Here is an 18,127-nt window from a genome sequence, read left to right as displayed (position 1 = left end):
CATCATATGAGCGGTCGGTGACTCCAGATAAACCATGCTAGAACATCATATGAGCGGTCGGTGACTCCAGATAAACCATACTAGAACATCATATGAGCGGTCGGTGACTCCAGATAAACCATACTAGAACATCATATGAGCGGTCGGTGACTCCAGATAGACCATGCTAGAACATCATATGAGCGGTCGGTGACTCCAGATAGACCATGCTAGAACATCATATGGGCGGTCGGTGACTCCAGATAGACCATGCTAGAACATCATATGAGCGGTCGGTGACTCCAGATAAACCATACTAGAACATCATATGAGCGGTCGGTGACTCCAGATAAACCATACTAGAACATCATATGAGCGGTCGGTGACTCCAGATAAACCATACTAGAACATCATATGAGCGGTCGGTGACTCCAGATAGACCATGCTAGAACATCATATGAGCGGTCGGTGACTCCAGATAGACCATGCTAGAACATCATATGAGCGGTCGGTGACTCCAGATAAACCATACTAGAACATCATATGGTCGACCGTACAGGAACTCTTCTTCAGTATCATGTTAGTTCAATATAATAAAGAGCACAGTAATAGTAATAAGGCCAAAATTAGCTTTAGGGATGAGGCAGACAGAGACAGAGATAAACATAGAGACAGATAAACAGAGACAGAGATAAACATAGAGACAGATAAACAGAGACAGAGATAAACATAGAGACAGATAAACAGAGACAGAGATAAACATAGAGACAGATAAACAGAGACAGAGATAAACATAGAGACAGATAAACAGAGACAGAGATAAACATAGAGACAGAGAGAGAGATCAACATAGAGACAGAGACAGAGATCAACAGAGACAGAGACAGAGATCAACAGAGACAGAGACAGAGATCAACATAGAGACAGAGATCAACATAGAGACAGAGACAGAGATCAACATAGAGACAGAGACAGAGATCAACATAGAGACAGAGACAGAGATCAACATAGAGACAGAGACAGAGATCAACATAGAGACAGAGATAAACATAGAGACAGAGAGATAGAGACAGAGATAGAGATAGAGAGAGAGACAGAGTAGAAACTTGGAACAATCAAAGGTTTAGAGGGGAAGGGTCAACGTTTTTCACACAAGCCAGGTGGCGGGGAGCTCCAGCGCAGCAACTAGACATGATGAGTACAGAATGTGTGTCCCCTCCACAAGTGAGTACAGAGGTGTAGCGTCATAATGTGTCCCCTCCACAAGTCAGTACAGAGGTGTAGCGTCATAATGTGTCCCCTCCACAAGTGAGTACAGAGGTGTAGCGTCATAATGTGTCCCCTCCACAAGTCAGTACAGAGGTGTAGCGTCATAATGTGTCCCCTCCACAAGTCAGTACAGAGGTGTAGCGTCATAATGTGTCCCCTCCACAAGTGAGTACAGAGGTGTAGCGTCATAATGTGTCCCCTCCACAAGTCAGTACAGAGGTGTAGCGTCATAATGTGTCCCCTCCACAAGTGAGTACAGAGGTGTAGCGTCATAATGTGTCCCCTCCACAAGTCAGTACAGAGGTGTAGCGTCATAATGTGTCCCCTCCACAAGTCAGTACAGAGGTGTAGCGTCATAATGTGTCCCCTCCACAAGTCAGTACAGAGGTGTAGCGTCATAATGTGTCCCCTCCACAAGTCAGTACAGAGATGTAGCGTCATAATGTGTCCCCTCCACAAGTCAGTACAGAGGTGTAGCGTCATAATGTGTCCCCTCTACAAGTCAGTACAGAGGTGTAGTGTCATAATGTGTCCCCTCTACAAGTCGGAAACTGTCCCATGAAACAAAGATGCTGGGCCGGCGGCAGATAGGGGGTGTCTGAGGCAGGAAGTGACACTGCAGACAGGAGGTGAGGAAGGAGAATGTTTGGGTGAAAGGTCAAAAGGTCATACACCTTTAATCAGAGGCGTAAGCTTCCTGGAATTAACTTATTGAATCATCTAGACATTATATGATTACATTCTAGAATAACTAGGGGCCCTATTCAATCTTTATCGCTAAGGTGTTACACATAGCGTGCTAGAAATGTTAAGATAATTTCCTATTGAGCCGACAACTGCAGCGTTTACCGTGAATGCAGTCTTTGCTAATGAGGGAACATTGCCTTTAAATTTCAATCACGCTGTGAAGCTGAATTTCCACAATACGGAGTGAATAGAGCCCTAGATCTGATTCTAAAGTAGAGCTACAGGACCTTTCAAAAATCCCATTTATCAAATCCAGCCAATCCATTTCATTATCATTTACATTGAATGAATATATCATTACAATGTTACTGTCATACCGTGATCAGGGTGAGAAGACAGCCTTATTTCTCAGAACAAAATAGGTTTTGTAAATGTATACGGCAGGTCAGACAGATCAATGACAGGGAAGTTATGTGGTTATAGAGGAGGAGTCATAACACCAGGAATAGTCATTCCTTTCTATTGCCAATCCATCATCATCATCATCATCATCTCCTCTTCAGTCATCTGCATTACTTTGTCCTCACCCTCTCACAGCAAGACCATAATCAGAACGATCTGGTCATCAACTTACTACGACCCCATAATGCTTCCATTGTAGCTGACATGTTCATTACCAGTGTTAAGTCATCAGGGTTGGAGTCAATTCGAATTGAAGACAGTCAATTCAAGAAGTAAACAGAAATGTAGACTTAAGTATTGCAACAACAAAAAAAGTCATTTATTTTCAATAACTTCTCAATAACCTTAAAAAGATAACCTATTTATTTAAAAAGTTTATAACTGTTTGAATTTTAAATTAAAATCACTTCCTTAATTAACTGACTGCAATTTGAATTGAACCCAGCCCTGTAAATCATTACATCTCGCTTTAGTTATATGCTAGTGTCAAAACACTGTAGCCCAGGGATTCAGCCACGTGCCAATTTCTTATTGAGTGGATGGTCAGGGTGCTGGAACATAATTACAAATAATTTGTAGACTGCAAATTGACCGCAAGAAGCCCAAACGGATATAATATTTGACAAAAAACATAATCATTTCAAACCATGCTTACAATCACATATCTCTCTATTATGTGTGGGAATACTTTGGAGCAGATTTCCAAAATTAAAATCACTTGGAGCTGATTTGCTGGTGTTTTTACAGTCTTATATGTCACCCCCCCAAAAAAATAAAAATAAATATGTATATATATATTTTAAAAAAAACATTTTTGTGGAAAACTTGGGTGGCCAAATAAAATCACAGACAGGCCAAATTTGGCCCGCGGGCCGCCAGTTGTGGAACGCTGCTGTAGCCTATTTAATCCCTTGTAGTCAGAAAGGAAGCAGCTCACACCAGAGGAATGTCTAGCCCCTTCATGCAGCAGATCACTGAGGACCTGTGAATAAATGTACACCAGAGAACTGTGAGATTATGTTGAGTCAAAGTGTCTTAAATTCATCACATTTTCGAGATAACAAATTTAAATCTAAAAAAGAATGGTACATTTCCTTTACTATGATGAACATCCTTCAAGTATAAAGATTGAGATCCAAATGCAATGCAATATATTATAATATATGATGTCCTATTAACAGAATTACAGTATGGTCTGGTATAAATATTGCAGATTAAATTCAAGACAAAATCAAAACGAATTGTGTGTCTATTAAATAAGACGGAGGAATGTACATTTCTCCATTATAAAATAAAACACAAAATAATATCATTGCACTTTTTAGGTTGTATTGTAACACAGTCTAATCCTAACCCTAATTTCAATCTAATCCAATTTTCAGCATGACAAAAACGAAGACACTGAACTTGGTGCCTCAGTCTGGGTAATCTCTGCTATCTATCTATCCTCTGACTTAGATGGCTGTGATCTGTTTTAGCAGGAACCCTGGTGAACTATCGTACTACAGTATTCAGCTACAACCCTGAACTCTAACATCTTGGCTTCTTTCCTGTAGGCAGTCCAAAGACACTCCATCACCCGCTGTTGCTCTATCACACATCCAGTGTTTATGCTACAGCAGAGCCATATATTATATTCAGAAAATACATGGCTCTGGTGTTATCTTACAGTATTCCACACCATGTTACAGAACCTCCATGTTGAAATGTAATACATGATTTAGCTCCGGTCTCAGAGTGCCGGTAAAATCCTTTATGTTGTTAAACTCTTCAGACATATGGCAGTTTGATGATGCAGGGGCCCCTGCTCTTCCCAGGGTGGAAATAAACCGTGCACGTGTGCACGTGAGCACGTGAGTAGACCAATATCAGCCGTGCACGTGACTGGAGCCGTGCTGAGTCGAGCCGAGTCTCCAGGCTCGTAGAACTGGTTTTCCTGGACAGCACGTTGTTTTGGAAGGGAACATGGATTCCTTTGAAGGTTGTAAATCATTGGGTGTGTGAAGTGTACCTCCCCTGGATGAGATCTGGTCTGACAATAACAGATGCCTGGGCGTGGAGGAGAGAGAAAGCAGCTTGGAATGCTTGATAAATCAGCCCAAATCTCAGGCATAAAAACATAGTGGAGGCAAAATAAAAGGGAAAAACAAAAGTTGGAAAGATGTGAACGTTTTTGTTTTCTTGATCTTTTCTGGTGGGCTACCAGAGTCTTTCATCCTCTGCCTCGACTCTCGTTTATGTTAGCTGGAAGGTATGGAATGTTATGAGGAGGAATATGTGGTTGGTTGTTCAGAGTGGTAACACTTGTTTATCAGCAGGTTTCACACTCCCTCTCTTCTTGTTTGTGTTGTGGGAGAACACAGAGGTATTCAACATTACATCAGATGAGAGCAGCCGGGCCAGAGAAAGAAAGAAAAAAAGAGAGAGAGAGAGAGAGAGAGAGAGACAGAGAGAGAGAGACAGAGAGAGAGAGAGACAGAGAGAGAGAGAGACAGAGAGAGAGAGAGACAGAGAGAGAGAGAGAGAGAGAGACAGAGAGAGACAGAGAGAGAGAGAGAGAGAGAGAGAGAGAGAGAGAGCGAGAGAGACAGAGAGAGAGAGAGACAGAGATGAGAGAAAAGGGCAGGAAATGACCCTCGGGACAATCGGATTGGAGAGTAATCCAGAGCACATGATAGGTCCACTCGTAAGGCTTTAGAAGCTTCATTCTCCAATGGTGAGCTGGGGTTTGGGGAGAGGGGGAGGAATTGCTCACACACAGAGGGTGCAATGATGCTTGGGGTCAGGGGTCAGGATAAGAGGTCAAAGGTGAAGGGTCAGGGGTGAGGTAATCATGGGGTGAGGTTGGATGTCAGGGGTCAGAGGGTGAGGTCAGTTCTAGATGTAAACGGGTTGCTCCTGGGCAGTTAGCAGGCGGTACATGGCAGCTGGCATCGTCTTCATGTGGATCTGATCAGGGAGAGAAAAGAGGGATGAAGAAAGTCAGAGGTGAAGAAAGAGAGTTGATCATAGTCCCGTGTAGCTCAGTTGGTAGAGCGAGGCGCTTGCAACGTCAGGGTTGTGGGTTCGATTCCCACGGGGGACCAGTATGAAAATATGTATGCACTCACTAACTGTAAGTCGCTCTGGATAAGAGCGTCTGCTAAATGACAAAAAAATAAAAATAATAATAATAATATTCATAGTTATACAGTAACTACACAACCCTAACCACCTAACCCTCAACCCTAGCTACACAACCCTAACCCTAACTACACAACCCTAACTACACAACCCTAACCCTAGCCTCAACCCTAACCCTCAACCCTAGCCACAACCCTAACCCTCTTTCACAAGCCCGGTGTTATGGAATAGGCGCAAACTTTATATAGTTGGAAAGCATGGATTGAGCTGCAGCCACTACAGGAAACGGTGAGTCTCTAGTATAAACACACAGGGAGCTATTCAGTTACGTCACTGTGTGACACAGGGATGCATCAATCGACTCCAGGGGGCACCCCTGTCTTCCTCTCATTAAACCGTCGCAGGTGACCCCTCTGAGCTCTCGGCCTCCATTGATCCCTCAGGCAAACAACCTCCCCATGTTCCCGCACCCTCTCCAGACCAGACTGATTACCGCCCCAACCCTAACCCTTAACCTCAAACCTAACCCTAGCCTCAAATCTAACCCTAGCCTCAATTCTAACCCTTAAACCTCAAACCTAACCCTAAACCTCAAACCTAACCCTAGCCTCAACCCTAACCCTAGCCTCAAACATAACTCTTAACCTCAAACCTAACCCTAGCCTCAACTCTAACCCTAGCCTCAACCCTAACCCTTACCCTTAACCTCAACCCTAACCCTAGCCTCAACCCTAACCCTAGGCTCAACCCTAACCCTAGGCTCAACCCTAACCCTTAACCTCAACCCTAACCCTAGCCTCAACCCTAACCCTAGCCTCAACCCTAACCCTAGGCTCAATCCTAATCCTAGCCTCAAACCTAACCCTTAACCTCAACCCTAACCTTAACCTTAACCTCAACCCTAACCTCAACCCTAACCCTAGGCTCAAACCTAACCCTAGCCTCAACCCTAACCCTTAACCTCAACCCTAACCCTAGCCTCAACCCTAATCCTAGCCCAACAACAGTTGAAGGTCTAGCACCAAAACTGGAATGTTTTGTTTAGCTCAGACAGTAATATCCCATTCATACAAATATCCAAACCCATTCATACAAGTCTTGTTTATCTGTGGTAACATATTCTAGGTTTACAGGCACAGCATGACCTTTGCCCTCTGACCTCACCTCTCCCACGGCGTTGGACAGGATGTGGACGATCTTCTCGTGAGGCGTGGCCACTACGCTCTGGCTGTTGATCTCAATGATGCGGTGGCCGACCCTGACCCCTCCCCTCTCAGCGATGCCCCCTCGCATAAGGCTGCAGATCTGTTGGTGTGGAGGAGAAGGTCCATCAAAGACAATTACATTCAGCCATTCAGCTGGTGATGTAACCAAAGCAAATGTTTTTTATCTCAATATCAAATCATTTCTGGGTAACAATTAAGTACCTTACTGTGATTGTTTTCAATTAAAATGGTAAAAAAGAAACAAAAATAGTCTCTAAGCAAAGAGCAATTTCTCAAGCAATCATTTTTCTAGGACTGTGTTGGAGTGGTCTGAGTGGGGAGGGGAAAACTAAAACTAGCTGTTATTGGCAGAGAGGTTTGGAACTCTCTTTCTTATTGGTCTATTAACTAATTTACCGTCTGGTGATGTAACCAGTCAGGCCAAAAACGACATCCCACCAAAACAAGCTGAAATTTCAAAACAGTATTTTCAAACAGCTCTTACACTAAAAGAGCATTATCATCATTTTCACAATGTCACATTATTAATCCAACCTCATAGTGTGGAAACATATACAAAACACAGGAAAATCACGTTTTTGACTGCACTGGGCCTTTAAGATAAGAAATACTTTATTAGTCCATAGGTGATAGAAATGCTTTAACCCAACCCCTCCGATATACACACACACACACATTAGGTTTGAAAGGCTGGAGCAGAGCTTAAATTTAACTTAAATTCAGGTATTCAGTTTCAGCAAAAGCATGAGCCCTTCACGTCAAGAGTCGCCACTACAGTATACATGTACAAACACAATGTTATGATCTCCAAGCAGACAAAGTCAAGTGCCCAGTATGTTTGGGGCTCATGACATCACTAGACAACACATGGTCTCCATGGCGATACCCACAATGCCGTTCTGTACGCTGAAGCCCAGCTGGTATCTGAGGTCAGGTCGTCTGATGAGCACCGTGGTTACGGGAGGACACCTGACGATGTTCAGCTTGATACAAGACTGGTTCTTCAGACCCTGGACAGGAGAGGAGAGACATGAGTCAGACCCTAACACAGGTGAGAGATGTTCAGTTTGAAACAAGACTGGTTCTTCAGACCCTGGATAGAGGAGAGACATGAGTCAGACCCTAACACAGGTAAGAAATGTTCAGTTTGAAACAAGACTGGTTCTTCAGACCCTAGATAAAAGAGAGAAGTGGAGTATGAATGAAACTAGTCTAATAAGATCTTTGGTAGATAACAACTATACAGTGCCTTCAGAAAGTATTCACACCCCGTGACTTTTTCCATATTTTGTTGTGTTACAGCCTGAATTTGAAATGGATTAAATTGAGTTTTTTGTCACTGGCCTACACATAATACCCCATAATGTAAAAGTGGAATTATATTTTTCAAATTTTTTACAAATTACTACAAAATGAAAAGCTGAAATGTCTTGAGTCAGTAAGTATTTAACCCCTGTGTTATGGCAAGCCTAAATAAGTTCAGGAGTAAAAATTTGCATAACAAGTCACATAATACGTTGCATGGACTCACTCTGTGTGCAATAATAGTGTTTAACATGATTTTTTAATGACTACCTCATCTCTGTACTCTGCACATACAATTATCTGTAAGGTCCCTCAGTCAAGAAGTGAATTTCAAACACAGCTTCAACCACAAAGACCAGGGAGGTTTTCCAGTGCCTCGCAAAGGGCAGCTATTGGTAAATAAAAAAGCAGACATTGAATATCTCTTTGACCATGGTGAAGTTATTAATTACAATTTGGATGAGGTACACCCAGTCACTACAAAGATACAGGCTTCCTTCCTAACTCAGTTGCTGGAGAGGAAGGAAACCGCTAAGTGATTTCAATCTGAGGCAATGGTGACATTAAAACAGTTACAGAGTTTAATGGCTGTGATAGTAGAAAACTGAGGATGGATCAACAACAGTGTAGTTACTCCACAATACTAACCTAATCGACAGAGTGAAAATAAGAAAGCTTGTACAGAATAAAAAAAATCCAAAACATGCATCCTGTTTGCAACAAGGCACTAAAGTAACATTGCAAAAAATGTGGCAAAGAAATTAACCTTTTGTCCTGAATACAAAGTGTTATGTTTGGGGCAAATCCAATACAACACATTACTGAGTACCACTCTCCATATTTTCAAGTGTAGTGGTGGCTGCGTCATGTTATGGGTATGATTGTAATCGTTAAGGAGTTTATCAGGATGAAAAAATTATGGAATGGAGCTAAGCACAGGCAAAATCCTAGAGGAAAACCTGGTTCAGTCTGCTTTCCACCAGACACTGAGAGATGAATTCACCTTTCAGCAGGACAATTACCTAAAACGCAAGGCCAAATCAACACTGGAGTTGCTTACCAAGTAGACAGTGAATGTTTCTGAGTAGCTGAGTTACAATTTTGACTTAAATCTGCTTGAAAATCTATGGCAATACCTGAAAATGGGTGTCTAGCAATGATCAACAACCAATTTGACAGAGCTTGAAGAATTTTGAAAAGAATAATGGGCAAATGTTGCACAATCCAGGTGTGGAAAGCTCTTAGAGACTTACCCAGAAAGACTCAAATCTGTAATCGCTGCCAAAGATGATTCTAACATGTATTGACTCAGGGGGTGTAATAATTATCTAATCAAGATATATTAGTGTTTTATTTTTCATAAAATTGTTACAAATGTTCAAATTTTTCTTCCACTTTGACATTACAGAGTATTTTGTGTAGATCGTTTACAATTTTTTTCTTCAATTAAATCAATTCCACAAAATGTGTGGAAAAGGTCAAGGGGGTGTGAATACTTTCTGAAGGCACTGTAGATGTTGGCTGTGTGTATTGTCCTTGGCGTTCACGTTCATACATAAAAGGAGAATACGTCATTGTAAGAGAGACAGTATATACAGAGGGAAGAAAGAGGAGGAAGACAGAGGTGAGAAATAAAGGAAGCGGGAACATGTTTTAGGGTGGGGGTTTTAAAGGGGGTACACTCAGCACCCACTATGAAAGGAAGGAGAGATAGAAGAGAAAGAAAGAAGAGATAAACGGAGAGGTGTGTGTCCTTTACTACCCTCCAGGTATTACCATCAGAGAAAGAGAGAGGGGGAGGAGAGAGGGATAGAGGGGGGAGGAGAGAGAGATAAAGGGAGAGGAGAGAGGGATAGATAGATACCTTAATAATAGTCTGGCAGGTAGACAGGGGTAGTCCCACCAGACTGGTCCCGTTGATGGACATGATCTGGTCTCCGATGTTCAGACGACCAGACTTCTCAGACGGACCAGCATGCATCATGTTGGCGATGATGACCGTGGGCAGGATGGAGCCCCACCCACTCTCCACGATCACCACGCCCAGAATCTCACCCTTCTGCTTCTCAATGTAAACCTGCGGGAGGCACAACCAATAAATCAGTGTGTGTGTGTGTGTGTGGTGTGTGTGGAGGTTTGCTCAGTGACTGACAGACTCACGTCTTTGCAGTTCTCAGACTTGGAGAAGTGTATGAGGTCATCATTGTACATGTCCTGAGTGTTGAGCAGGTCACTGTACTCCTTCTGACTCAGGTCCTCTGGGTTGATGCCGTTAGCCCTCAAGAACTCCTGGTATGCCACACTGAAGGCCTGGCCTATAGACTGGGCTATCAGCTGGGCCTGGAGAGGGAAAGAGAGAGGGAGGGAGAGAGAGAGAGAGGGAAAGAGAGAGGGAGGGAGGGACAGAGAGAGAGAGAGAGAGAGAGAGGGGGGGAGGGAGAGAGAGAGGTGGAGAGAAAGAGGGAAAATATAAGATGGTGAGAGAAGAGCACGATAAGTAAATTGAATTGAAAAGGGATAAATTAAAGCTGCAATATGTAACTTCTTGGTTGACCCGACCAAATTCACATAGAAATATGAGTTATAGATCTGTCATCCTCATTGAACGCAAGTCTAAGAAGCGGTAGATCTGTTCTTTGTGCACTATTTCTATGCTTCCCGTTCTTAAGTTTCGTTTTTGCGTCTTTTACTTTCGGTTTAGTACACCAGCTTCAAACAGCTGAAAATACCATATTTTTGGTTATTGACAAGATATTTCACAGCGGTTTAGATGGTACAATCATTCTCTACACTATACATTGCTTGTATTGTCACACAAACTGAAATTAGGCTAACTATCAGAATTGTAGCAACCAGGAAATGTCAGACCACCTTTACAATCATAGTCTCTCTCCCAAGACTCCTTGTATTGCTTTTATCCAAAAGTGGATAAAAAACAACAGATATTTTGATCCATAAATCTGCTACAGTATTATCAAGGCTATCAGCAATGACCACTACAGACTAATTCCTTATTAAACAGAACAAACCAGTCAGAAGTTTCATACATATGCTCTCTCTCTCTCTCTCTCTCTCTCTCTCTCATATGCTCTCTCATATGCTCTCTCTCTCTCTCATATGCTCTCTCTCTCTCATATGCTCTCTCTCTCTCTCTCTCTCTCTCTCTCTCTCTCTCTCTCTCTCTCTCTCTCTCTCTCTCTCTCTCTCTCTCTCTCTCTCTCTCTCTCTCTCTCTCTCTCTCTCTCTCTCTCTCTCTCTCTCTCTCTCTCTCTCTCTCTCTCTCTCTCTCTCTCTCTCTCTCTCTCTCTCTCTCTCTCTCTCTCTCTCTCTCTCTCTCTCTCTCTCTCTCTCAGCTGTTCTCAGCTGTTCTCAGATCAGTAGAGAGACAAACACCTACCTGGAGGTGACAGCATTCCCTCCCCAATATGCCCCCCTAGACACAACTTCGACAACATGACTGCGTGGCCAAGCACGCCTCCAACTCAATCATAAAGTTTGCAGATGACACAACAGTAGTAGGCTTGATTACCAACAATGACAAGACCACCTACAGGGAGGAGGTGAGGGCTCTGGGAGTGTGGTGCCAGGAAAATAACCTCTCACTCAACTTCAACAAAACAAAGGAGATGATCGTGGACTTCAGGAAACAGCAGAGGGTGCACCCCCCTACCCACATCGACGGGACCGCAGTGGAGAAGGTGGAAAGCTTCAAGTTCCTTGGTGTACACATCACTGACAAACTGAAACGGACCACCCACACAGACAGTGTGGTGAAGAAGGCGCAATAGAGCCTCTTCAACCTCAAGAGGCTGAAGAAATTTGGCTTGGCACCTAAAACCCTCACAAACTTTTACAGACGCACAATTGAGAGCATCCTGTCGGGCTGTATCACCGCCTGGTACGGCAACTGCACCGCCCGCAACCGCAGGGCTCTCCAAAGGGTGGTGCGGTCTGCTGAACGCATTACCGGGGGCAAACTACGAGCCCTCCAAGACACCTACAGCACCCGATGTCACAGGAAGGCCAAAAAGATCATCAAGGACATCAACCACCCGAGCCACTGCCTGTTCACCCCGCTATCATCCAGAAGGTGAGGTCAGTACAGCTGCATCAAAGCTGGGACCAAGAGAATGACTGCTAAATAGCCATCACTAGCACATTAGAGGTTGCTGCTGCCTATTGAAATCACTGGCCACTTTAAGAAATGGAACACTAGTCACTTTAATAATGTTTACATATCTTGCACTACTCATCTCATATGTATATACTGTATTCTATTCTATAATATTCTACTGTATCTTAGTCCATGCCGCTCTGTCATTGCTTGTCCATATATGTATACATTCTTAAATTCCATTCCTTACTAGATTTGTGTGTATTGGGTATATGTTGTGAAATTGTTAGATATTACTGCACTGTCGGAGCTAGATCGCAAGCATTTCGCTACACCCGCAATAACATCTGCTAAACACGTGTATGTGACAAATAACATTTGATTTGATTTGATAACCAACACAAATGGGTCACAACCCCTGCAGCTCTGTTGCACCCTGGGTATGTACTGTACATAGTCAATGGTAGGCACCCCTATCAGATCACAGCAAAATCACAATCTACTATTAAGAAATGCTATAGTTGGAAAGAGGGTAGTGTAGAAACCTACCAAAAAACCTAAGACAACTAACAACAATGAGAAATTGTTTGATGAAGAATGCAAAAACATAAGAAAGAAATTGAGAAACCTATTCAACCAAAAACAAAGTGAACCAGAAAACCTTAGCTTACCCCTTCACTATGGTGAAACACTAAAACAATACAGAAATACACTACGGAAAAAGAAGGAACAGCGCGTCAGAAAACAGCTCATTGTGATTGAAGAATCCATAGAATCAAACCACTTCTGGGGAAATTGGAACACACTAAACACACAACAACAGGAAGAGTTATCTATCCAAAATGAGGATGTATGAACCAAGAGTAAAAACATATACATGATCATTTACTAAATTTAGAGTCTGCTATTAAAGACTACCAGAACCCACTGGATTCCCTAATTACAGTGGATGAACTACAGGACAAAATACAAACCCTCCAACCCAAAAAGGCCTGTGGTGTTGATGGTATACTAAACTAAATGATAAAATATACAGACCACAAATTCAAATGGGCTATTCTTAAACTCTTCCAACATTATCCTCAGCTCTGGCATCTTCCCTAATATTTGGAACCAAGGTCTGATCATCCCAATCCACAGTAGTGGAGACAAATTTGACCCCGATAATTACCGTGGGATATGCGTCAGCAGCAATCTCTGAAAAAACCTCTGCAGTATCATCAACAGCAGACTCCAATATTTCCTCAGTGAAAACAATGTCCTGAGCAAATCTTAAATTGGCTTCTTACCAAAATACCATACGGCAGACCACATATTCACCCTGCACACCCTTAATGACAAACAAACAAAATAAAAGCAAAGACTTCTCATGCTTTGTTGATTTCAAAAAAAGCTTTTGACTCAATTTGACATGAGGGTCAGCTATACAAATTGATGGAAAGTGGTGTTGGGAGAAAAGCATACGACATTATAAAATCCATGTACACAAACAACAAGTGTGCAGTTAAAATTGGCAATAAATACACAGATTTCTTTCCTCAGGGCCATGGGGTGAGACAGGGATGCATCTTGAGCCCCACCCTCTTCAACATATATCAGTGAGTTGGTTAGGGCACTAGAACAGCCTGCAGCGCCCAGCCTCACCCTACTGGACTCAGAAATCAAATATCTACTGTTTGCAGATGATCTGGTGATTCCAAGGAGGGCCTACAACATAACCTAGAGCTTCTGCACTGATTATGTCAGACCTGGGCCCTGACAGTAAATCTCAGTAAGGCTAAAATAATGGCGTTCCAAAAAAGGTCCAGTAGCCAAGACAACAAATACAAATTCCACCTAGACACTGTTTCCCTAGAGTACAAAGAATTACAACTACCTCGGCGTAAACATCAACACCACAGGTAACTTCCCCAAAGCTGTGAATGATCTAAGAGACAAGGCAAGAAGGGCCTTATATGCCATCAAAAGTAACAAAAAACTCACACATCCCAATTAGGATCTGGCTAAAAATACTTCAGTCAGTTATAGAACTCATTGCCCTCTATGGTTGTGAGGTCTGTAGTCCACTTACCAACCAATAATTCATAAAATGGGACAAACACCCAATTGAAACTCTGCATGCAGAATTCTGCAAAAATATACTTTGTGTACAATGCAAAACCCCAAACAACGCAAAACCCCAAACAGAGCAGAATTAGGAATATACCCGCTAGTTATCAAAATCCAGAAAAGAGCTGTTAAATTCTACAACCATCTAAAAGGAAGCGATTCCCAAACCTTCCAGAACAAAGCCCTCACCTACAGAGAGATTAACCTGGGGAAGAGTCCCCTAAGCAAGCTGGTCCTGGGGCTCTGTTCACAAACACAAACAGACCCCACAGAGCCCCAGGACAGAAACACATTTAGACCCAACCAAATTATGAGAAAGAAAAAAGATACCTATTTGACACACTGTATAGAATAAACCAAAAAACAAAGTGAATTGGAATGCTATCAGGGCATAAAGCGAGAGTACACAGTGGAAGAATACCTGACCACTGTGACTGACCCAAAATTAAGAAAATCCTTGACTATGTACAGATTCAGTGAGCATAGCCTTGCTATTGAGAGAGGCCGCCGTAGGCAGACCTGGCTCTCAAGAGAAGACAGGCTATGTGCACACTGCCCACAACATGAGGTGGAAACTGAGCTACACTTCCTAACCTCCTGCCAAATGCATGACCACATTAGAGACACATATTTCCCACAGATCATGCAGACCCACAAATAATTTTTCAACAAATCAAACATTGATAAACTCCCATATCTGTTAGGTGAAATACTGCAGTGTGCAATCACAGCAGCAATATTTGTGTCCTGTTGCCATGAGAAAAGGAGAGAGAGAGAGAGAGAGAGAGAGAGAGAGAGAGAGAGAGAGAGAGAGAGAGAGAGAGAGAGAGAGAGAGAGAGAGTGTGAGTGAGTGAGTGAGTGAGTGAGTGAGTGAGTGAGTGAGTGAGTGAGTGAGTGAGTGAGTGAGTGAGTGAGTGAGTGAGTGAGTGAGTGAGAGACTAAGGGAGTGTGAGAGACAGATAGGGAGAGAGAGAGAAAATTGTTTATTTCACTTTGGTTTACTATCTACTTCACTTGCTTTGGCAATGTTAACATACGTTTCCCATGCCAATAAAGCCCTTAAATTGAATTGAATTGAGAGAGACTAAGGGAGTGTGAGACAGATAGGGAGAGAGAGAGAGAGAGAGAGAGAGAGAGAGAGAGAGAGAGAGAGAGAGAGAGAGAGAGAGAGAGAGAGAGAGAGAGAGAGAGAGAGAGAGAGAGAGAGAGAGAGAGAGAGAGAGGATAAGACAGCTGTTTGAGAGTAAAGGTAAAGAGAGATCCTCACGTCCTCCGACTCGAAGATATGGCAAATCATCTTGTACTGGCTTTGTTTCTCCTCCTGGTCAGGTTCAGACACCTCCACGCTGTCCGTTGAGTCTGGGCGGGGCATAATACGGCGTCTCGCCATCAGAACCACGATATTGCCGATGTCAGCGATGTAGGAGATGGTCCTCAGGGGGTGGTCCATCATGGTCTCCTGTAGATAGATAGAGGAGGGATAGGGTTAGGGTCAGGGGTCAGGGGTCAGGGCGGAGGATAGGATGGGCATGAACAGGGGCTCCATCATCACAGTCTCCTACGGTTAGAGAGCGGACGTTCAAGGACCATACGCTTCATGTCTACCAGATTCAACCTTTCTCTATGTCTATGGTCAGAAGGAAAAACACAGAAAGAAGCAGCTCTGGACCAGCAGAAAGAAAGAACCCATTTCAGGACTCCAGACCATTTTGCGACCCTTTGTCTTGGCTGTGTGAGTAAAACATTTTAATAGGTTGCATCGGTGCGAGCTGAACATTCATTACATGGTCATCTCACTCTACTTCTTATTTTTCTTGAGGCTAAAACCATGATTTGGTCGAACAGTAAAGTGCATTATCCTCATGATTCCTGTAATAAAAATGTCTGCCCAGCCTCTGGGCCTGTTTTGATGGGGCCTGCTGCTGTAACTCTCTCTCCCCCGACAGGCGCTCTGGGAGCAAAGAAAATGCTTCTGATTGTATAACATTTCAAAATCCAATTGTTGGAAAAATACAGCTTAGGAAGCAACTACTGTTGAAAGTGTTAAATAGAGGAGGTTATGGGGTTTTTGTAGGTATCATTTTTATTTCTCAACTCTCAATATTCAGCTCAATAGCAACTATTTCCCAACCAACATATTTGATATGGCTTTGAGATACATAGCGTGTGAAACGCGCTGTAGGTCTCATTGGGTAGGCAGTAGGCTATAACGTTTTTTGAAGACATTCCATTTTCTGTTATATTAATACAAGACTACTAGCAGTGGGTATTATATTTAGTGTTAGCGATCTAGCTATTAGCCCCAAATAAATGCGATATAACGCACATGAAGATGTAGGCAAATTCATCTAAAATCAACGTTTATTGGTCGCATACACAGTTTAGCAAATGGTATAGCGGGTGCATCGAAATGCTTATGTTACTGGCTCCTAACAATGCTGTAAAATGTCAATCAAGTATAAAAAAAGACAAAAAAAACAAGAAAGGTTGGAACACACCTAATTAACAACCCAAATAGCCCCCAGTACCCGTCACAGAGGACGTGCGCAAGAACCAGATCACCAGCACCACCAGCACCCCCAGCTCCCCCCTGGAGCCCATCGATGTTCGCTCGGAAAACCTCTTCCAGAGAACAGAGGTAACAATCTATACGTACCGTATGCATGAATCTACACAAGATATACTAAAGAATGGTATGTATTGAACAACTCTAATGAACAACAAAATACTGACAATTCTGGAGCCTTATTTTAACAGTATAATATAACAACAACAACCGAAAATCCATGACAATCACTTGATTAGGTTGCACATCAAAAATAATCTTGAAACATGCCTTCCTGCTTGGACATGTTAGATGAAACAACTTATTTCTTGAATATATTAGCCTACCATCTCAGTAGTCTATTACACAGTCTAAAAAACACGGTGAATTACTTTATACGATTTCTTTAATTTTTTTATCTATTGCGTGACGCCTCAGAAAAATTGGTGGGACCAAATTATGGGCTGGTGCCACGCCACCAACTGAAAAAGTTAATGGCACCAGTGCCACCTGGGGAAAATGTTAGTCTGGAACCAAAATGTTAGTCTGGAACCAAAATGTTAGTCTGGAACCAAAATGTTAGTCAGGAACCAAAATGTTAGTCTGGAGCCAAAATGTTAGTCTGGAACCAAAATGTTACTCTGGAGCCCTGCATTTACTCTGACTAGCGTGGTCTACACCTTTTCCTAGGCCCCCATCAAATATTCCTGATCAATATCCAACACAGTATTATTGAATCATTTCTATAACCTCAAGTCATGTTTTTTCACTATAATAGCAAGGCAACAGCCGCGTTGTGAAAAAAATCTACTGTCAATAAACTCTATTAGATGAGTGTGTCTCAGAACTATAGTGACAGTGTGCCCCAAAGGGGACTGGTGATTGGCTAGTGACTAAGTGGGTGGTGTGGCCATGCCCTCTGATTGGCCCGATGCTGGGATTAATGAGCCCCGACCACCCCACTAAATCTAATTAGCCCAGAGGCTGCCATGGCAACCTGGCTAGTACCTGAGGAAAGGAGGAGAAACATCAATGAGGTGAGCAACATAGAGGACAAGAGAGAATGAGAGGGGGAGAGGGAGACAGAAAGAGAGAGAGAGAGAGAGAGAGAGAGAGAGAGAGAGAGAGAGAGAGAGAGAGAGAGAGCGAGCGAGCGAGAGGGGTAGATGATGAGAGAGAGAGAGAGAGAGAGAGAGAGAGAGAGAGAGAGAGAGAGAGAGCGAGCGAGAGGGGTAGATGATGAGAGAGAGAGAGAGAGAGCGAGCGAGAGGGGTAGATGATGAGAGAGAGAGAGAGAGAGAGAGAGA

The 18,127-nt window shown here is 42.9% G+C and overlaps 1 protein-coding gene across 1 annotated transcript in view; it reads right to left on the bottom strand.

Annotated features, from left to right (window-relative positions):
• Positions 1-5,274: 5,274 nt before the first annotated feature.
• The window catches only part of LOC311123112 (amyloid-beta A4 precursor protein-binding family A member 1-like), a gene marked incomplete at both ends in the record, with an annotated part of 22,846 nt that continues 9,993 nt past the window's right edge, over positions 5,275-18,127 (bottom strand). Inside the window, 6 exons of the mRNA XM_084197389.1 lie at positions 5,275-5,346; positions 6,685-6,825; positions 7,637-7,756; positions 9,916-10,128; positions 10,212-10,391; positions 15,543-15,734. Coding sequence (XP_084053515.1) covers positions 5,275-5,346; positions 6,685-6,825; positions 7,637-7,756; positions 9,916-10,128; positions 10,212-10,391; positions 15,543-15,734 — 918 coding nt within the window. The remainder of the gene's footprint in view (positions 5,347-6,684; positions 6,826-7,636; positions 7,757-9,915; positions 10,129-10,211; positions 10,392-15,542; positions 15,735-18,127) is intronic.

This window comes from Coregonus lavaretus (genome assembly GCF_964263955.1).
Source record: "Coregonus lavaretus genome assembly, contig: HAP1_SCAFFOLD_3565, whole genome shotgun sequence".
Classification (NCBI taxonomy): domain Eukaryota; kingdom Metazoa; phylum Chordata; class Actinopteri; order Salmoniformes; family Salmonidae; genus Coregonus; species Coregonus lavaretus.
The sequence above is the reverse complement of the archived record's forward strand: the minus strand, read 5'-3'. Positions and strand labels throughout refer to the sequence as shown.